The sequence below is a fragment of the Acomys russatus genome, chromosome 12 (genome assembly GCF_903995435.1).
Source record: "Acomys russatus chromosome 12, mAcoRus1.1, whole genome shotgun sequence".
Lineage (NCBI taxonomy): Eukaryota > Metazoa > Chordata > Mammalia > Rodentia > Muridae > Acomys > Acomys russatus.
Genome location: NC_067148.1, coordinates 31,186,033 through 31,204,380, shown reverse-complemented (window position 1 = coordinate 31,204,380; position 18,348 = coordinate 31,186,033). Strand labels below are relative to the sequence as shown.

Sequence of the window (18,348 nt, the reverse complement as noted above, 5' to 3'; positions counted from 1 at the left end):
CAACTTTGCCCTTAATATTTTTTTACTGTTCCAGGGCCTTCATGCTAGGATCCCATATTGCATCATTAAAACAAACAAACAACAACAACCGAACCCAAACAAGCAAACTAGACTTTAGCAGGGTGTGGTGGCACTCACCTTTAATCCCAGAGGCAGAGGCAGAGGCAGAGGCAGAGGGGAATCTGTGAGGCCAGCTTGGTCTATATAGTGAGTTCCAGGACAGCCAAGGCTACACAATAATGGGACTCTGCCTCAAACACCCAAAACCAAACCAAACCAAAGTGAAAACAAAAACAAATTGAAATTAACTTTTAACAAGAATTTTAACTTCCCTATAAAATTAAACAGAAAAAAAAATACGCCCCTTGTCTCTGACTTACCACTACCCCTTCTACAATCAACACCCTGTGCCAAAGTGGTGTGTGTTACAGTCGTTAGTGTACATTGACACATTGTCACTCCAACCCATTATTTACTTCTTACTGTACCTTATCATTTTGCTTTAGTTTTTTTTTTTTAAATATGCATCTTGGGAACATGCTTAGAATGAATTAGTCAATCTATGCTATCTCTTGGTCTGTATACAATAGGGTCTTCTTGCTCAGAAGGGCACTGTTGAGAATGTATAGGACGATCAATGTTTTCCTGTCAATAAGTACTACAAATATATGTCTCTTAGAACCACTGCAAGACCATTTGAATCCTATGCCTTCTTTCTTGTTGTTATTTTGTTTTGTTTTTTAAGAGTCTTATAACTTTTTAAGCAGCCATTTAAAAATTATTTGAAAATGTTATACAATTCACTTCATGATTCCCCCCCCAGCTCCTCCCAGGCCCTCCCTATAGACAATTCACTTTATGATTCCCCCCCAGCTCCTCCCAGGCCCTCCCTATAGACAATGCACTTCATGATTTACCCCCCCCCCCAGCTCCTTCCAGGCCCTGCCTATAGACAATTCACTTCATGATTCCCCCCCAGCTCCTTCCAGGCCCTGCCTATAGACAATTCACTTCATGATTCCCCCCCAGCTCCTCCCAGGCCCTCCCTATAGACAATGCACTTCATGATTTCCCCCCCCCCAGCTCCTCCCAGGCCCTCCCTATAGACAATGCACTTCATGATTTCCACCCCCCCAGCTCCTCCCAGGCCCTCCCTATAGACAATGCACTTCATGATTCCACCCCCCCCCCAGCTCCTCCCAGGCGCTCCCTATAGACAATGCACTTCATGATTTCCCCCCAAGCTCCTCCCAGGCCTCCCCACTTCTTTACCCACTCAACTTCATGTTCTCCTGTATCAAAACCAAAACAAACAAAAATTAAAATCCAAACAAACAAAAAACTAATATGACAAAAATATTAAAACAAGGCAAAATGAAACAAAGATCCCATTTAAAAACATGAAGTGTACTTTGTGTTAAAAGACACAGAGTTTGTTTAGTGTTGGCTAGCTTCCTGGGCACGTGGCCTGCACTGGACAGTAGTCAATATATCCAGTGGCAGTCCATTGGAGAAAACTAGTTCCCTTTGCCATCAGGTATTAATTACACATAGCTTTTTAGTTAGGGATGGGACACCACGTGCTCTTCCTGCGCTTAGTGCTGGGCCCCCCATCTGGCTTGAACCTGTGCAGGTGATATGCATGCTGCCACAGTCGCTGTGAATTTTATATTAATCCTGTGGTATATTGGGGGATACTGTTCCCCACCACCACTAGCTCCTACAGATATTCTTTCTGTCATCGCTTCATGAGCCTTGAGGGGAGCGGTTCCATTTCATAAACTCTTTCATTAGGACAACCGAGGATAATACAGGGTTTCTTTATTTCTCCACAGAAACTATTTAATAATTTTGTGGGGTCAAATATCTTGTTGACAATACACTTTCAAACAAATTTGCCATGTATTTAGACATCTTTAGTATACTCAGTAAATTTTTGATTCTGTTAAATAATTTTTAACCGTGATATATTCCTTGTCTTAATAATTCTAATTATTAGTGTACTGTTGCCTTGTTCCTCCAAGTTCTGTTTTTCAGCTCCTTTGAGTTGTCATCACCACATTTATATGCTTTGCAGCCGAGTTATATCAACGGTCACCATAGTAAATAAATTAGGTAGCACACAGCCTCAGAAGATAATTGATAGTCCAAGAGAGTTGGCATGCTCTTGCTTGTCAGATATTTAATATAAATTTTGCATATTGTGAATTCCACAGAATAGCTTTACTAGCATTCTGTAGTTCAAATATATCAACACATGAATCTAAATTAAATGAAGACTCATGTATGCATAAATATATATTTGTCTATATGTGTAAAAACAAGCATTTAATTGTCAGCGATATTTGCTTAATTCTATGAGTGAAGGTGTGCTTTGAATTGCATTAATATATTCATAAGGCTTTACTCAGATGGGTCTGTTTAGGGGTTCAAATATTGTACAAACTATTTGATTGAAAATGAAACAAATTATATTTAAAGAAGACCATGGAAAGAATTAAATTTGGTGTGCTTGGAAAGCTGTGTTACAGTATTGTCAAAATTTAGCAAATGACATCATCACTATTAAAACATAAAATTAAATCTGAAGTCCCAGTGTGTCTAGGTCAGATGGGTTGCAGCAGGTCAGAGAGCTCGCATTTCTGCAGTCCCACAAACATGCTGATGCTGACTGTCAGGAACACATGAACACTAATGGTGGTAACAGAGTTGCTGCTACAGTGGCCCCATTGGGCCACAGGGAAAAATCAGTGGACAGTCAACTTTCTACTACAGAATTTGAAGAATCCCACAGCTGTGTCTCCCTATAGTCAGAACACCACTGCTTCTTTTATATTGAGAACACACTGTCATCGTGTACCTTGTGTTTCTGGGAAGCTGAAGGCCAAAAGCCCAGAGTAAGACACTGGTTGCCAGTGATGCCAGTGGAGAGTAAATGAAGAATTGGAGAGACTATTTCTCCCTTCATGCCCACAATGGGGGCATGTTACTTTATCATGAATGAATGAATAAAATTCGGTCCACTGTATGCATTGAAATACCATTTGCACAGGGTGTCTGAGACTATATACTGTATTTCTGTTTCAGTGTTGTATTTTTCCCTTTAATTTTAAGTAACTTCAGAGCCCTGTAAAATAAAAAGAATGAAAGAACTACCAGTGGTTATAGTAAAGGCAACAGTTTCATTACCTTTGCTTCATAAGCTATTATTTCTCATTATTAAACATCTTTAGCTTGTTTAAAACAGTAAAACCATTTATATTTAAAAATTATTTAAAAATACAAATAGACAAAATTCTACCATTAATGTCCTCAAAGTGGCAAATATGCATGCTATATTCACAATAGTATATTTGAGAATTGAAGAAGATAAATATTTAAGATACATAAATATTTATTATGGGTAAAATCCTTTAAAAGATGCCTTAATTCCTATGTAAGCTATTTTCTTAACACATTACACTACAGTGAAGAATAAAACTTCAGAAATCTACTGAGTATGTAATTATTATACTGAGACACCAAGAAAGCCTTAGGCTTATATTTCTAATATTTCCATGAACAGCAAAATATATATTTTTCCTAAGTATATTTCAAGATGAATGAATTCTGAGAACTAAAATTTGTGCCAGTAAGGTCTCCCTCCCCTCCTTCTATCTTTCAATATTGAAATGTGTACCTGTACTAAGTAACCTACCAAGTCTGTATCATTGAATTTCATTTTATTTTGGTCATAAACCAACCCCAAGTTTTCTGTGAGAACTATAGATTCAAAGTGCCCAAAGCAGTGTACACACACACACACACACACACACACACACACACACACACACACACACACACACACATTTGACTTCCTAGTGTTGTCCTTTTGGAACCTAGTCTTAGTCCAACCTGCCCTGTAGTACCACAGTGGAGAGGAGTGGTTTCTCTTTTTCAAGTAGTATTACTGAGAAACTACACATTTCAAGCACAGCCCGGCTTTTACAGGACAAAGAAGTGACTAGAGCAGATGGGTTCTACTTGCTGCTAACCGCTGATTTACCTTACTTCCAGAAGCAGAGGGCTACTAGGTATTAAGCTTAACTCACTTTAAACTCATGGCGAAGGACTCAGAGTTGATAGTAAACAAACTGCCTACCCTGTTAGAAAAGTCTACCGATAGTGAATGCTATAGTCTTGGTGATGTGTATCTGACGCTCATGTTAAGTCTTGTAGTATTGCAGGGAATGTCACGGGCAGCTGCTGGGACACAGCCCAAGGAGTGTTAAATGAGGGGAGCTCCTTGTATTTGGTTATTCACGTGTTGTTCCTGCTGCTTCTTTCTTTCACCTACATCTGCAGTAATGGAAGGACAGGAGAGTAAGTGAGCTACATTTAAACATGCCTTAGATTAATGGTATTTAGGTTAGATAAATGGTGTTTAGGCTTCTGAAAAATGGCTTTCTAAACTTAATTACTCAATGGGATGGGGTTTCAGGGAGGGAATGCAATAAAGCTCTTATTAGAGTTAGCCATGCTTTTCTTGAACAACCTGAACTCATCAAGAAGACCAAAGCTCACATGAGGCTACAGAAAATAATTTCAAAATGAAACATAAGAAGCAAGCAGTAAGGACATTTGATGCCTACAAATGAATGTGAAATAAAGCAAACCTCATAATTTAATATGTGGACATAAATAAAGTCTTATTTTTAGTGCCAGGTTATAAAGTAATGAAAAAAAAGGCTAAAGTAAAATAATGGAAATGTGTGCACTGTTTAGAAAGATAAACCAGTTATGAGCTAGATAGAGCAGGTGCAGTTCTATTGGTAAGATGCTTTCCATGCAAGCTTGAAGATCTGCTCTTGAGGTCTAGAACATAGGTAAAAGCAAGCATGGTGGGATACACTGTAATCCTTGCACCAGAGAGGTGGAGTCAGAAGTCAGCAAGCCCCAGGTCCCACTGAAAGACCCTGATGTCTGAGCAATGACACTGGAGACTGTTCTCCGGCCTTCATATGCATATGCCTGCGCAGTTACACACATGCACACGCACACACACACACACACACACACACATGGACACACACACATGGACACACACATATATACACACATAAAGGAAATAATGTAACTAATTCCTTTTAGAACGTTCCCCTAAGTTTGTCCTAGGCACAGCTCTTCATTGCTCTTAGCTTGAAGGAGCTTTGTGAAACAGGTCGGGGTAGCAGTGTTGAAAAACGATTGTATTCCATTCCACGTTTACTTTGAGTTGCAGGGGTTGGACAGCATATCCTGTCTCTGCTGACCTCGAATGTATTGTCAAATCAATCCTCATAAGACTTGAACTTGATGCCACACTCACGATTTTTTGGTTACCATGTACTCCTGAATGTCAGAACAGAGTATATTGAAAATTTCTGCGACTCAGGGTTTTTACTCACTCAGCTCAGAGGTCAAAAGCGGGTATGGAAGCAGCGGCTTCCCAGGGGCGCTTTTCATTGCCGGAAGAGCACGTAGGCTGGATTACAAGTTAGACTTGGAAAAATGTTTCGGCTAAATAGGAAAAGACATGTGGGAGACTAAGACCTGCTCTTGAGACTTGTTTTCCTCATCCTGGAATGACTGTTAATATGCAAAGCACAGATATCAATGTGATTAGGTTCAATATTAAGTGCAAGTCTACCCTAGAAATTTTTATAATCTTCCCCTCTCCCACCACACAACTCCTGCAGCAACCTTGCCCCTCCTGCCCCTAAAATTAACATCTGATGACACCACACCAAGGCCTGACACCCTTCTCACAGCCACGTTCCACAGTACTGCAGGCAAGGCACTTAGTATTTGGTTTTTTTTTTTTTTGCTTGTCTTCTCATTCCAAATATTCTATTACTCTTTTTAAAATTTGTATTATTATGTATTTATTTATTATTCACCTTACATTCTGATAGTTATCCCCTCACTTGTATCTTCTGTTCCCACCCTCTTTCCCTCTTCTTTCCTATTCCCTTCCTCTAGACCTCTGACAGAGAGGTCCTCCTCCCCAACTTTCTGACCACAGCGTCTCAGGTCTCACGAGGACAGCCCTCATCCCTTTCCTCTGCGTGCCCACAGGGCCTACCCGCCAAGAGGAAGTGCAGGAAGTGATTAAATCCAGGGCACCAGTGTTCTTGTCAGAGGCTGTCCACGGAGGCAGTCCACGGTCCCCCACAGCCCTGGAGGATGATGGCTATATCCGAACAGGGGGTCTAGGTTCTCTGCATGTATTGTTCTTGGTTTTTTTTTTTTCTTGAGTGAAAAGTACTTTAAAATGTAAGAATATACTGCACATGGTGGCGCACGCCTTTAATACCAGCACTCAGGAGGCAGAGGCAGGTAAATCACTGTGAATTTGAGGCCAGCCTGGTCTACAAAGTAAGTCCAGGACAGCCAGGGTTACACAGAGAAACCCTGTCTTGAAAAACCAAAAATAAATAAATAAAATAAAATGTGAGAATACCATAATTTCTACATAATAATCTCTTTCTTCTAATCTCCTACTTTTATGTTGCAAATAATTGCTTCTATGTATAGATTTTGTTCAAATGTGCTCACCTTTTAAAAACTCTCCTGGCCTGTCTCTGACCATTTGCTGCTCCATGATTTCCGTCCTCTATATCCATCTGTTAAAATGCCTAGGGAATATTAGAATTAGCTGGTTATGTACTTATGTGTCATATTAGTACATGACACATAAGTCATTGAAGAAAGTATATCTTTGTGTGCCTAAAAATATTACACTTTGTGATTTTTAAACTATATTTTAAACCCAAGAGAATATTGAAGTCTTTCAAATATGAGGTCCTTTTGTTTTGTTTTGTTTTTTTGTTTTGTTTTGTTTTGTTTTGCTTCTGTGTTTTGTTTTTGTTTTTGAGAGAGAGAGGGGGATATTTGATGCAAGGGATAGGCTAATATAGGTAAACTAAAATGAAGCCATAAGTTGAGTTGATGTATACAATGCACATAAACTGACTTCAATCTTTTCTATCAGTGAAATGCTATTTAGGATTCACTAATGATTCCCATTGTCAACAAAAGAAGTCCCCTGAAGCTGTTCTGTGGTTCATCTAAAACTCCCCAAAGCAGTTCATCTCTGCATCCACACTATGGCACAAGGTATTATTAGGTAACAGCTCCCAAGCAATGGCTTCAGCAGTCGCAGTGCAATGACAGAGGGAGGGTGTGCCTCCTTGTCTGTCTGTCCTATAGTAAAGAGACTCCCGAGATTGTGTTAAATGCTACAGAGGAGAAGAAAGCAGTGATAAGAGAAGACAAAAGAAACAGAGACCCACTCCTTCACACACTCAGTAATTTTTTTTTTTTGGTTGTTTTGTTCAATTGTGATGTTAGTTTTTGTTTGATATTATATTACATTACATTACTATATTATATTATTAGAGCTTAAAAACACAAGTACAATTGCAAGTATAATTTAATCAAACATTTATGGAGATTTAGTATGGGAAAGGCATAGTCAAATAACTAGGCATTACAAACACAAAGAAACAGATTTTATCCTCAGGGTGGAAAGCCTAAAAGTAATAAATGGTTATAGTAGTGTGAAAAAAGAAGAAAGTAAGAAAGAAAGAAAGAAAGAAAGAAAGAAAGAAAGAAAGAAAGAAAGAAAGAAAGGAGAAAGAAGAAGGAAGGAAACGATGCCAGAGAAACAATGTATTGAAAATACAATTTTAAAGAGGTTTTCAAAGATTCCCCTTGTGATAAGGTAGAATAGAGGAGACACTAATGTTATAGAAGCGATAGGTTATAGCTTCCTAGTGCTGGACAGGATCCTTAGCTGCCCTGCAGGAAGATGGCTTTCTGTGCTGGTACCACAGGGGAAGATGGATTGAGTTGTCTAGCAGTGTGTCTGCAGCATTTTTATCAGCTGGTACATGAATCAATAAACCTCCTGGGTAAAATCTCAGCCCTTAGATGGGCTTTCACATATCTTTATGACCAAGATCCAGCAAAGACCTCTGTGATTGGCCCCTCTTGCATCTCAGGCCACCCCTTCAAAATTTGCCCCTTCCCTACCCCTTCCTTCACCCCTTCAGATCCTCTTGATCAAGTCTTGACTGCCTCGAAGCCTGTCCCTAGAACTGTGCCCTATGTGTCCTGGAAAATCAGCTCTGCTTGATTCCTGGCTGCTTTGGCTCACAGTCCCTCTTTGCAATGGCTCCCTTAATCTCCCCACCCAGTGAAAAGTGGACCACTGCCTGCTGCTGTCTTACTAAGTCATCGACTTGATCCTTTCACTTCCCTCTTTGGTTTGAAGGCCAGCCTCATGACAACAAAGACTTTGTCTATCTGGGTTAGCCCTTTTATGAGAACTGTGGCTCTAGTCACAGTTAAAGCATGCTACATATTAACTGAGTTTTCCTAAAGAGAAAGTAAATATATCTTTCCTATCTTTTGTTTAATGAAGGATGAGTATTATCAAATCTGGTAAACATTATTTTCTTCTATCTCCTACATTATGTATAATAAATAATTATTAAATAACAATAATGTATATTAAAAGAAAAAGCTTCACATATAATAGTCTTCAGATAGCCCAAATGATTTTTATCCATACAATGAAAATAGACTTTAACTATGTCCTGATTACACAAGGTTACATCATACAAGAAGTTTTTATTTTAATTAACATATATACACATGTGTTAACGATATAATCTACTCAGGAAGATGCCTAATGTAATAAGAAAAACAAAATTAAATGAACTTCACATATTTTAGTTCTTAAATCTTGAAGGGATTTCTAGGACCCCTTTATCCTATTTCCATGGTAACATCATTAGTTCTGATATGTTTAAAGTGGAATAAACCAGCCTATCAGCTTTCCTTTCCTTTCTACAACCTAACCAATTGCATCAATACAAGATGATGTAACACAATACAATCAATACGATAGAGAATTGAGATCAGATTGATACTTGTGTAACTCTGTTTTTGTCCTGTGTAGCACGATGTCTTATTATACAAAAAGTGAACTATATCAGTACACCAGCTTTCTTTTGAAATCTCTTTCCTCATTGCATACACCACAAACAATCCCTCAGTCAATAGGATGTCCTAGAGTGGAGGAGGAGCACCGATGGCTGGAGACATGGCTCGGTGGCAAGACCACTTACTAGTCTGGCAAAGGACCTGTGTTCTGTTTCTAGTACCTATGGGATAGCTCTGTAATTCCAGTTTCTGGGACCCACCACCCTCAGGTGACCTCCATGGATTCCAAGTATGCATGTAGAGCATGTATATAAATGCAGGCAAAACATGCATGCACATAAAAATAAATTAGATCTGAAAAAAACATCCATGTAAAATTAGTAGCTTACCACTCAATACAATAATAAGGGGTTACATATCTGTCCTTTTTTCTGTCTTTCATACTCCACTATATTATGTGCCTTAGGATTGATTTAATTGTAGGAATAAAACCAAGACCTACATACTGTCGCCTGGGCTTCACATCAAGGCCAGGGAGTAGTAATGTGAGAAGCAGATATGGAAGCTGCAGGCCTTCCGGTGCATGTGGTGCTGCTGTTTTGCCCATGTGATTCACTTGTGAGACCTTCCAGTAAAAAAATAAAGCCAGGAATAAGATAACGTACAGAACAAAGTCAAATACATATGAAGGATGAATATGTCTTCATACATACTTAAATGTGTACTGGAAGACTGGATTTGTCACCAACATGTAGCATTCTTGCATTAAATATGAGATGTTGAACAAAAAATAAAATTGAAGATGATTAAGCAACTGAGTGAGGGGACCTGAAGCTCTAGACAAAAGGTGGTATTTTTTGGAGAAAGCTAGATATCTTTTACCCTTTTTCTATCCTATGCTACGTGTCATTCCTCTTTTGATGCTCCCCTCAATGTCAGAATATCAAAGGAAGCTTCTAGCATCCTGCAGAAAGAAATTCAATGGTAATTTACTATGAATATTCCTGGATTTTACTACTGTCACAAAGAACTCCTTCCTTCCTGTGATTCTGTGTTTCTTTCTAAGTTCTGTCCCTCTGTGTAAGCACACCCGCGCTGAGCCCCTGGGACACAGGGTTAGGCTGTTCTTCCATGGCCTTGCCTGTTGCCAGAGTCTGCACCCTGCTCCCGGTCCTAGTTCTGCCTTTTCTCCTCCATATTCTTTGTGATTGGTGGTTGCTTCTGCATCCTTAGTGCAAACAAGTGGTATCATTTGGAAACTAGAGCAAGGGTAATTCTACTTCAGAAAACCAATGAAGACTGTCCAGTATGTATACTAAGTTTGATTTATTCTGTCCCACTGTAGAATGCTTTCATTCTGCAAGGCCATGCAATAATCTACTAACTCTTTAATAAAAGTTAAGGGAATATGAAACTGATATATATTTCTTCCCCAGTGTACCCTAATGTTTGAGGGCTATATAAATGTATCATAAATATACCTGAATATTTTTTCACCTGAATACTTTTAAGTTAATTTAAATACTAAAAGTGGATTTTACTAATATAAATATTTTATGAGCTGAGTAAAACAGAAAATAGTATATTTTTCCTGTACTGTTTTGGTGAGGGTTATAATTACCACGATGATCACCATAACCAAGGCAATTTTCATAAAACAAAATAATTGTGGGTTTCATAGAATTTCTGAAATTTAGTCCATTGTCATCATCATGCGAGCGCTGTAGCGTGCAGGTAGGTGCTGTAGCTGTAGCTGAGAGCAACATCCTCATCCATAGGCAGAAAAGGAGAGAGACTCTGGCCTTGGTATGGCTTCTGAAACCTCGAAAATCCACACCTGATAACACACTTCCTCCAACAAGGCCACACCTCTTAATCCTTTTTAAAATATAGTTTATTAATTTATTCATATTACATCTCAATTGTTATCCCATCCCTTGTATCCTCCCATTCCTCCCTCCCTCCCATTTTCCCCTTACTCCCCTCCCCTATGACTGTGACTGATGGGGATTTCCTCCCCCTATGTATGCTCATAGGGTATCATTCTCCACAGTTGAGTGGAGAGTGGGATCTGACTTTCACACGAACTCTGGTACCCCATATTTGACCATGTCCCCTGCATGCGGAAGCCTGGTTGCACTCAGAGGAAGGATAGCAGGCTACCAAGAAGAGACTTGATACTCTTAATCCTTTTAATTCTTTCAAATAGTGCCACTCTCTGGTGACTAAGCAATCAAATTTATGAGCCTATGGGAACATTCTTGTTCCAACCACCAGTTTATGTTAGTTAATATTTTATTGCTGAGAAGAGATGCCTTCATCAAAGCATTACTTATAGACAAAATCATTTAATTGGGCTCTTCCTTACAGTTTCAGGGGCGAGTTATGGTGGCAAGCAGACAGTATGGCGCTAAAACATTAGATGAGAGCTTTATATCTAGCTCCTCAGGCAGCAGGCAGAGAGACTCAAGACTCAAGACCTGGAGTGTACTTTTGAAACCCCAAAGCACACTCCCAGTGACACTTCTCTAACACACACACACACACACACACACACACACACACACACACACACACACACACACGCACCATCTAAAAAAAAGAAGAAATAAAGAAAAATATGTTTGCTTTTTTTTGACCTCTCCCTCTGCTTATTGCTTAAAGTTAATGAGCCACCTGAACATTTGAATGTTATCACTTTGTCTTCTAATTTCTTTGCTGTTATTGTGTCCGGATGCATAGTGCCACACGTTCATTTGCAATCAGCTACATTTGCTGTTAGGGGTTCCAACATATAGGTCTTAGCAACAAAGGGAATATTTAACCTGCTCTTTTAGCAGGTTCTGGTTGCTCTTGCGGATTTGGCTGGAGAAACCCATCATTTGAAAGATCACATGCTCTCTCTCTCTCTCACACACACACACACTCCCACCCCAGGAATGTCCTCTGTCTTCACAAGAACCAGAAATATTCTGTCTTTCATATTTTAAAAGGTGAAAATATTTTAAAACAGTATTCAGAGTTTTGTATTTCTTTTTATTTTGAAGTGTTTACATTCATGTACTATAACTTTTAAAAATAGCATTTGTTTCCCTTCTGTCACATGCCGAGGAGAGGAGGATAGGGTGACGGAGGGAAGGGGGAACAGGAAGATACAAATTAGGCAATACCATCGAGATGTAATCTGAATAAATTATTTAAATAAATAAAAAAAGAATAAAATCTTGTTAAAAATAATATTTGTTTTATTATTCAATATCCTTTTGAACCACTTAGAAATGACAATACAACATTCCATTTGATTTTTAAAATTTAATAGATATGTGTATTAAAGTTATATGAAGAATTCTTTAGCCACAATAAGAAATATTCAACAGTAATTCTTACCCTGGTTGAATACTTTGATCCATGATAACCTATTTGACCATCAGAAACAGGTTATAGAAAAGGAAGGAATTGTTTTATGTTTGCTTTAATATTTTGGGTAAATGTAAATTTTTATTGTTTGGTATTCAATATTAAAAACTAAAAGTAAAAATTACAATTACATGAATAAACAAACAATTGCTACAAAGCAAAGGTTATGTTTATTTTCTATCTAACTGTGAAACACTAACTGTCATATGGTAATTCTTCAGCAATGCTAATTTGAAAAGTAAGTAGGCATCCTTTCTGAGAATGTCTTCAGTCCACATAATCTACCGTGTCTGCAGCACTTTCAAGACCATCTTGCCAGTGTTGGTTGTTTCTCCCTTACAAATGAGAATTTCATGTCCTACTTAAAATAAAAAATTCACTATTAATAATCAAATACCTTTCCTGATCTTGCTATTTTTCATAATTTGGTGTATAATCAAATCATTTCTCCTATCCTTTTCCTTCTTCCCCATCTCCTGTGTCTGAAACCCCTCCCTTCTATATTTGTAGCTTCTCCATCTAACCATTATTGTCATACACTCATACAAAGGAATACACACACAACGCACCTGCTCATCCCATCCAGCGCTGCCTGCATGTATGTAGGGCTAATCACTTGGTATGGGATAGCCAACCCGAAGGCTTATCCCTGGGAAAGACTCTTAGGAGTTGCTAATTTCTTGTAGTCTTTATCTAGAGGTGATACTGTTGAGGTTTTCCTAATTTGCAGTGGGATGTCAAGTGCTATTGGAATTGTTCAGGTCTTCTTTGGGCAGCCATGTTTATTGAGGTGATACAGGTGTAGCTCCCCATTATAAACATGAGACACCTACCTCTCAGTGGACTTCCAGGTGGTCCAGCTCCTACAATCTTTCCACCCCTCTTCTCCGTGATGCTCCTTGAGTCTCAGGTGCAGGAGTTGTGTTGTAGACATATCAGCTGGGGCTGGACAGCAAGCTTCTACTTTTCCTCATTTTGCCTGGTTGTGGCTTTTTTTTTCTTTTCTTTTCTTTTTTTTTTTTTATTAATTTATTCTTGTTACATCTCTATGATTATCCCATCCCTTGTATCCTCCCATTCTTCCCTCCCTCCCTTTTTCCCCTTATTCCCCTCCCCTATGACTGTTCCTGAGGGGGATTTCCTCCCCCTGTATATGCTCATAGGATATCAGGTCTCTTCTTGGTAACCTGCTGTCCTTCCTCTGAGTGCCACCATGTCTCCCCCTCCAGGGGACATGGTCAAATATGAGGCACCAGAGTACATGTGAAAGTCATATCCCACTCTCCACTCAACTGTGGAGAATGTTCTGCCCATGGGTCATAGGGGAGGGTAATAAGGGGAAAATGGGAGGGAGGGAAGAATGGGAGGATACAAGGGATGGGCTAACCATTGAGATGTAACAAGAATAAATTAATTTTAAAAAATCCTGCAACTGAAAAAAGAAAAAGAGTAGAAACATCTACTTCACAGAGTCAAGAGTGGCTGCTTGCACGAGTTCGTGCATCCCCCCTGCCTTTGTATGCGATGTCCAATACATGTGCATTGTCAAAGGTTAAAAAAAAAAAGAATCATGCTGGTTTAGGAAAGTGGAATTAGATACACTTTTCTTCTCTATCCATAGTGTGACTTTATTCACACATTCATGCAGTTATACTCACTTATTATAAGATGTTTTCTGAGCACCTCAGCTATCCAATCGTGATTATAAAAACACAGAGAAAAGATGGTTCTCCATGATGAGACACAATCTGAGGAGGAGGACATTGAAGTTCAGTAGGTGAAAGTCACTAAAGGAACGAGAAGGCATTCAATGTCAGCCTACATAGAGATGATCAAAGTATTGTTTGCTTGAAGCCAATGTTTTGCTCCCCAACCCCAAGAAGAGCTAGCAGCTTCTGATCACTGACAGTCACTGTTTCCTTAAACTGAATATAATGTCCACTCTTTGAAAACCACAGCTTTGATAATATCTGCTAATAGCTTCAACAGAAAGTCCAGTGACTCATCTTCAATTACTTAGTACCTTTAAATTTTTATTTTAATTATATAGGACAAAATCCCATCTCATTTTTCATCTTCTTGAAGAATTTAATCAGTGTGACAAAGGTCAATGACAACATCCTTCTTCGTCTTATGTTTTCAGTGGGTCTTAACACATCTAGATGGTCTTCACTTTGAAGTTTCCTTTTTCCTATAGTGTAATACATAACCTTGAACTCAACTCAGGCAAAAAGAGAAAGTGCTATTTTGGTAACTTAATCATAAGGATTCTAGAAGATCTAATTTAAAAAGTACACAGTAGCAGTTTATCTCATAGCATGACTTCCTAATCAGTCAAAGTAAACAATTGTGTAGACCCACATATTATTATGAAATGTAGCCATTTAAATGTGTAGCTAAACATACATGCCACTCAGAATAGTATATAAATACTATATGCAAATATATATATATATACTTTATATTTTTACAAATAAGTATATATACACAAACATAGTTCACAAAAAATGAATTTTTTAAAACAAATTTTCTTCTTGTTTTCTTGAAAACAGTGGCAGCAAATTGGCTACTTCAAGTGGTGACACCAGCGTTAAATTATGGGACCTCTCAAGTGGTGAATGCGTGTTGACCTTTGAAGGACACAGCCACGCAGTGTGGTCCTGCACATGGCACTCAGGTGGTGATTTCGTGGCTTCTGCCTCACTGGATATGACTAGTAAAATCTGGGACGTCAATAGGTAAGACACATATTAAACATTATCCGTCGGTACTGATTTCCATTTGTTTTTTGTTTGTTTGTTTTTACATATTCAAGAAATTTCTTTATTTTTTATCTTTTTATACTTTTATTTTATTACACATGTATAAAACTAACTACATACAACAGGAAGAACCATGTGACAATCATGAGAATAATGAGTTCTATACATGTTACATTCATAGTGACTTGGCCATCTGCCTTCGTCTCGTTTTAAGTAAGTGTTTTTCCTGTCTTGTTGGGTCTAGATTTCTGAATGAGATTCAATATCTATCTTATCTCAACTCTAATAGCTTAACTTCTTTATCTTGATCTAAAACCTATGGACAGAGTTGTGTGGATTTCTTCGATGCTGCCACTGGGGAACATTACAAGAAACTGTCTCAAAGGTTACAGAGTGATGCAAATAATGTTTATGGAATCCATTTCTAACTCTATTGATTTTTGGTGATACAGTAAGTCCTTTCTGGGTGTCAAGAGCATGATCACACCTGTGTTAAGAGATTAAGATTTTTTCAACTAGAAGATATTTATTAGGAGCTGGTAGAAATGATTATTTATCTTAAGCAGAATTTTTGTTCTGCTTTGCACAGGTTGCTGTATCTTTGTACTCTGGAAAGTGTTTTGGTAGTTGTAGACTTTGAACTTTTTCAAACCTACTTTATTTGGGGTTCTTTAAAGCTTATACCTCCCTTTCAACCAACTTACCCTACACAGGAGAGAAAAGAGGTTAATGGGAACAGGAGAAGTAGACCTTTTGAGACTCAGTTCCTTGGAGCGATTCCACTGGTGTAGTCGACAGGATTCCAACATACCTGTTAAACAGCAAACCAGCAATTCAATAAAAGTGACTGCAACTACAGCTGCTGGAACACAGAACCTCGAAGCATTTTCCAGAGCAGTTCTCTCTAGGAGCACCTCTTGAAGTGGAGCCAAGCCTAAAAAACTCTGTCTCTTGTTTGGGGGGATATATATATATCCTCTCAGAGTCTTGTTTGGGTGTGTGTGTGTGTATATATATATATATATATATATATATATATATCTCCTCTCAGAGTCCGTAAGAGGATGTCAGTTGGCAGACCAAGCCCCTGCAAGAAGTGGTTTATTTTCTAGTGGACAAACATCACCTGTTCTCTCACAAGTCTTTTTTTAGTGGAAAGTCACTGCATACCCTTACACAAGTCTGTTTCACATCCCACATTTGGGATCAAAACAAAAACACGTTTAAACCCACTACAGGTAGTTGTGAATATGGTGGAAAGGACTTATGCTACATTTTTATTGATACCTTGGGATATTTTCCCAAATCAATAATTTTTAGTAGTTCACAAAATGTGAGAAATTATAGATACAGAAGTTTTATATTTAATCTTAATTCAAAGCAGGCATCCATTTCATTTACTATATCAGTAACTATATTATAATCTGTCAAATAGACAAGATGCAGAAAAGGTACATTAGATTATTATCAAATAAATTAATTGTTTCAACTTAGAGGTCTTCTGTCAGAATTTGAATCTCATTTGTTGTTGAAACAATACCCAGGTCCCAAATTGTGGGTAACTGTAGCTCTGTATCCTATATAACTTATTTTAAATGAGAATAATGGAACTACCATGAAGACGGAGATTTAGAGTTACACATAGAATCGGTCCATAAACAACTGTCCTTCATCCTTCCTGAGTTATGAGTGGCATGTTAGGAGCAGAGGGCAAATAGGTGTTGACGACCATTAACCAGATTCATGGGACGATTCCGTCAAAGGTTACCTTAAGTTCCACATGTAAATGATTTCCTGCTATGCAGCAGGTCCCAAGCTCCTTCTCTCCACTCTGTACTTTGTCTCCTCGCTGCTGCTGCTGCAACCAAGCTCTGTAAACCTCACTGTGGCTTTGCTGCATGACTCTTCTGCTCTGCCAGTAGATGGTGCATGCAGCAGATTGAGTCTGACTATGGGAGGGGCCTTTCTTTTTACTGTTCCCCTTTCCCATGGCTGTCTTGTAGACTTGCCATCACCCCACTGACTTTACTCCAGCAACGGTACCATTCTCATCACAGCAACAGAATCCACCGGCAGGTTTTTTTTTCCGACAGAAGCAAGCACAATGGGACACCATTTGAGGAGAGAAACCTCAGCCAGCTGGTACCTCTTCTCTATCTGTGTTCCTTTCTCTCCCAGACTGTAGTCTCTAGGCAGCGAAAGGCCATCATAAGCATAGAAATACTTTGAACTCTGAGACCTGATTTCGGCCATTCCAACTGTGGAAGTCTCCTTATTCAATCCTGGGTTTTGGAGGTTTTGTGTGTGTGAATTTGGAGGATCAAACTAAAGATTTTGTGAAGGCTAAGGTAGCTGAGCATTAATAATTTCCAACCTTATCTCCTTTGTTATTTCAGTGCTGGGGTAGGTAGGTCTTCCTTGTTGGAGCTTTATTTGTTCCTTACTACTCTTTTCCACTTTTTATAAGTTAGTGAACAACTTACATACTTGACAATCCTGTCTGCTATGATTTGCACATTAAGGTAATGGGGGTAGCTTCTGGCCATTGCTAGTCCTTGACATATTCAAACATTGGCAGATATATAACATAATCCTTCTGGGTTATAAAAGAACAACTACCTGAACTTTGTATATCCTGTGCAAAAAAACATGGCAGTGAATGATACGTATTTATTCCATCCTAAATAAAACAGGGACAATTATTTTGATCCTTAGCTTGGCATCATTTTATTTGTGATAATCAACTGTATGTAAAAATTGTTAATTATATTATGTTTCTCTCTCATATGATCAGATTTCATAAATATTTTCAATACCGAGTCATTGGAATTTCAGCAAAATTATCTAATTTTAATTGCAAATCTATTAACCCTTTAGAACATGTAAACCCAACTATGATCAGGTTGTTAGAAACTGATTCCCAATGAACATCACCCCTCTAAAATGGTTTCAAATACTGTCACTTGACAACTTTCCTATTGACTCTGACATAAATATTGTCATCTTACTGATGCCCAGTAGATATTGACAAAGCAGATCAAAATTACTCTTGATTAATGTCAAAATTCTCTAAATTTAAATTTCCCATCAATATTGGGACCTCAATCAAATTCATCACCAATGACAGAAACTGATATTGACTTTGAAGCTGCAGTACTGCACACAGGGACAAGTAGAGGGAGATATTGATTTCTTTGAG

The 18,348-nt window shown here is 38.4% G+C and overlaps 1 protein-coding gene across 1 annotated transcript in view; it reads left to right on the top strand.

Annotated features, from left to right (window-relative positions):
* Window positions 1–18,348, top strand: part of Spag16 (sperm associated antigen 16) — an 848,530-nt gene that overhangs the window by 397,060 nt on the left and 433,122 nt on the right. Inside the window, exon 13 of the mRNA XM_051154139.1 lies at window positions 14,940–15,125. Coding sequence (XP_051010096.1) covers window positions 14,940–15,125 — 186 coding nt within the window. The remainder of the gene's footprint in view (window positions 1–14,939; window positions 15,126–18,348) is intronic.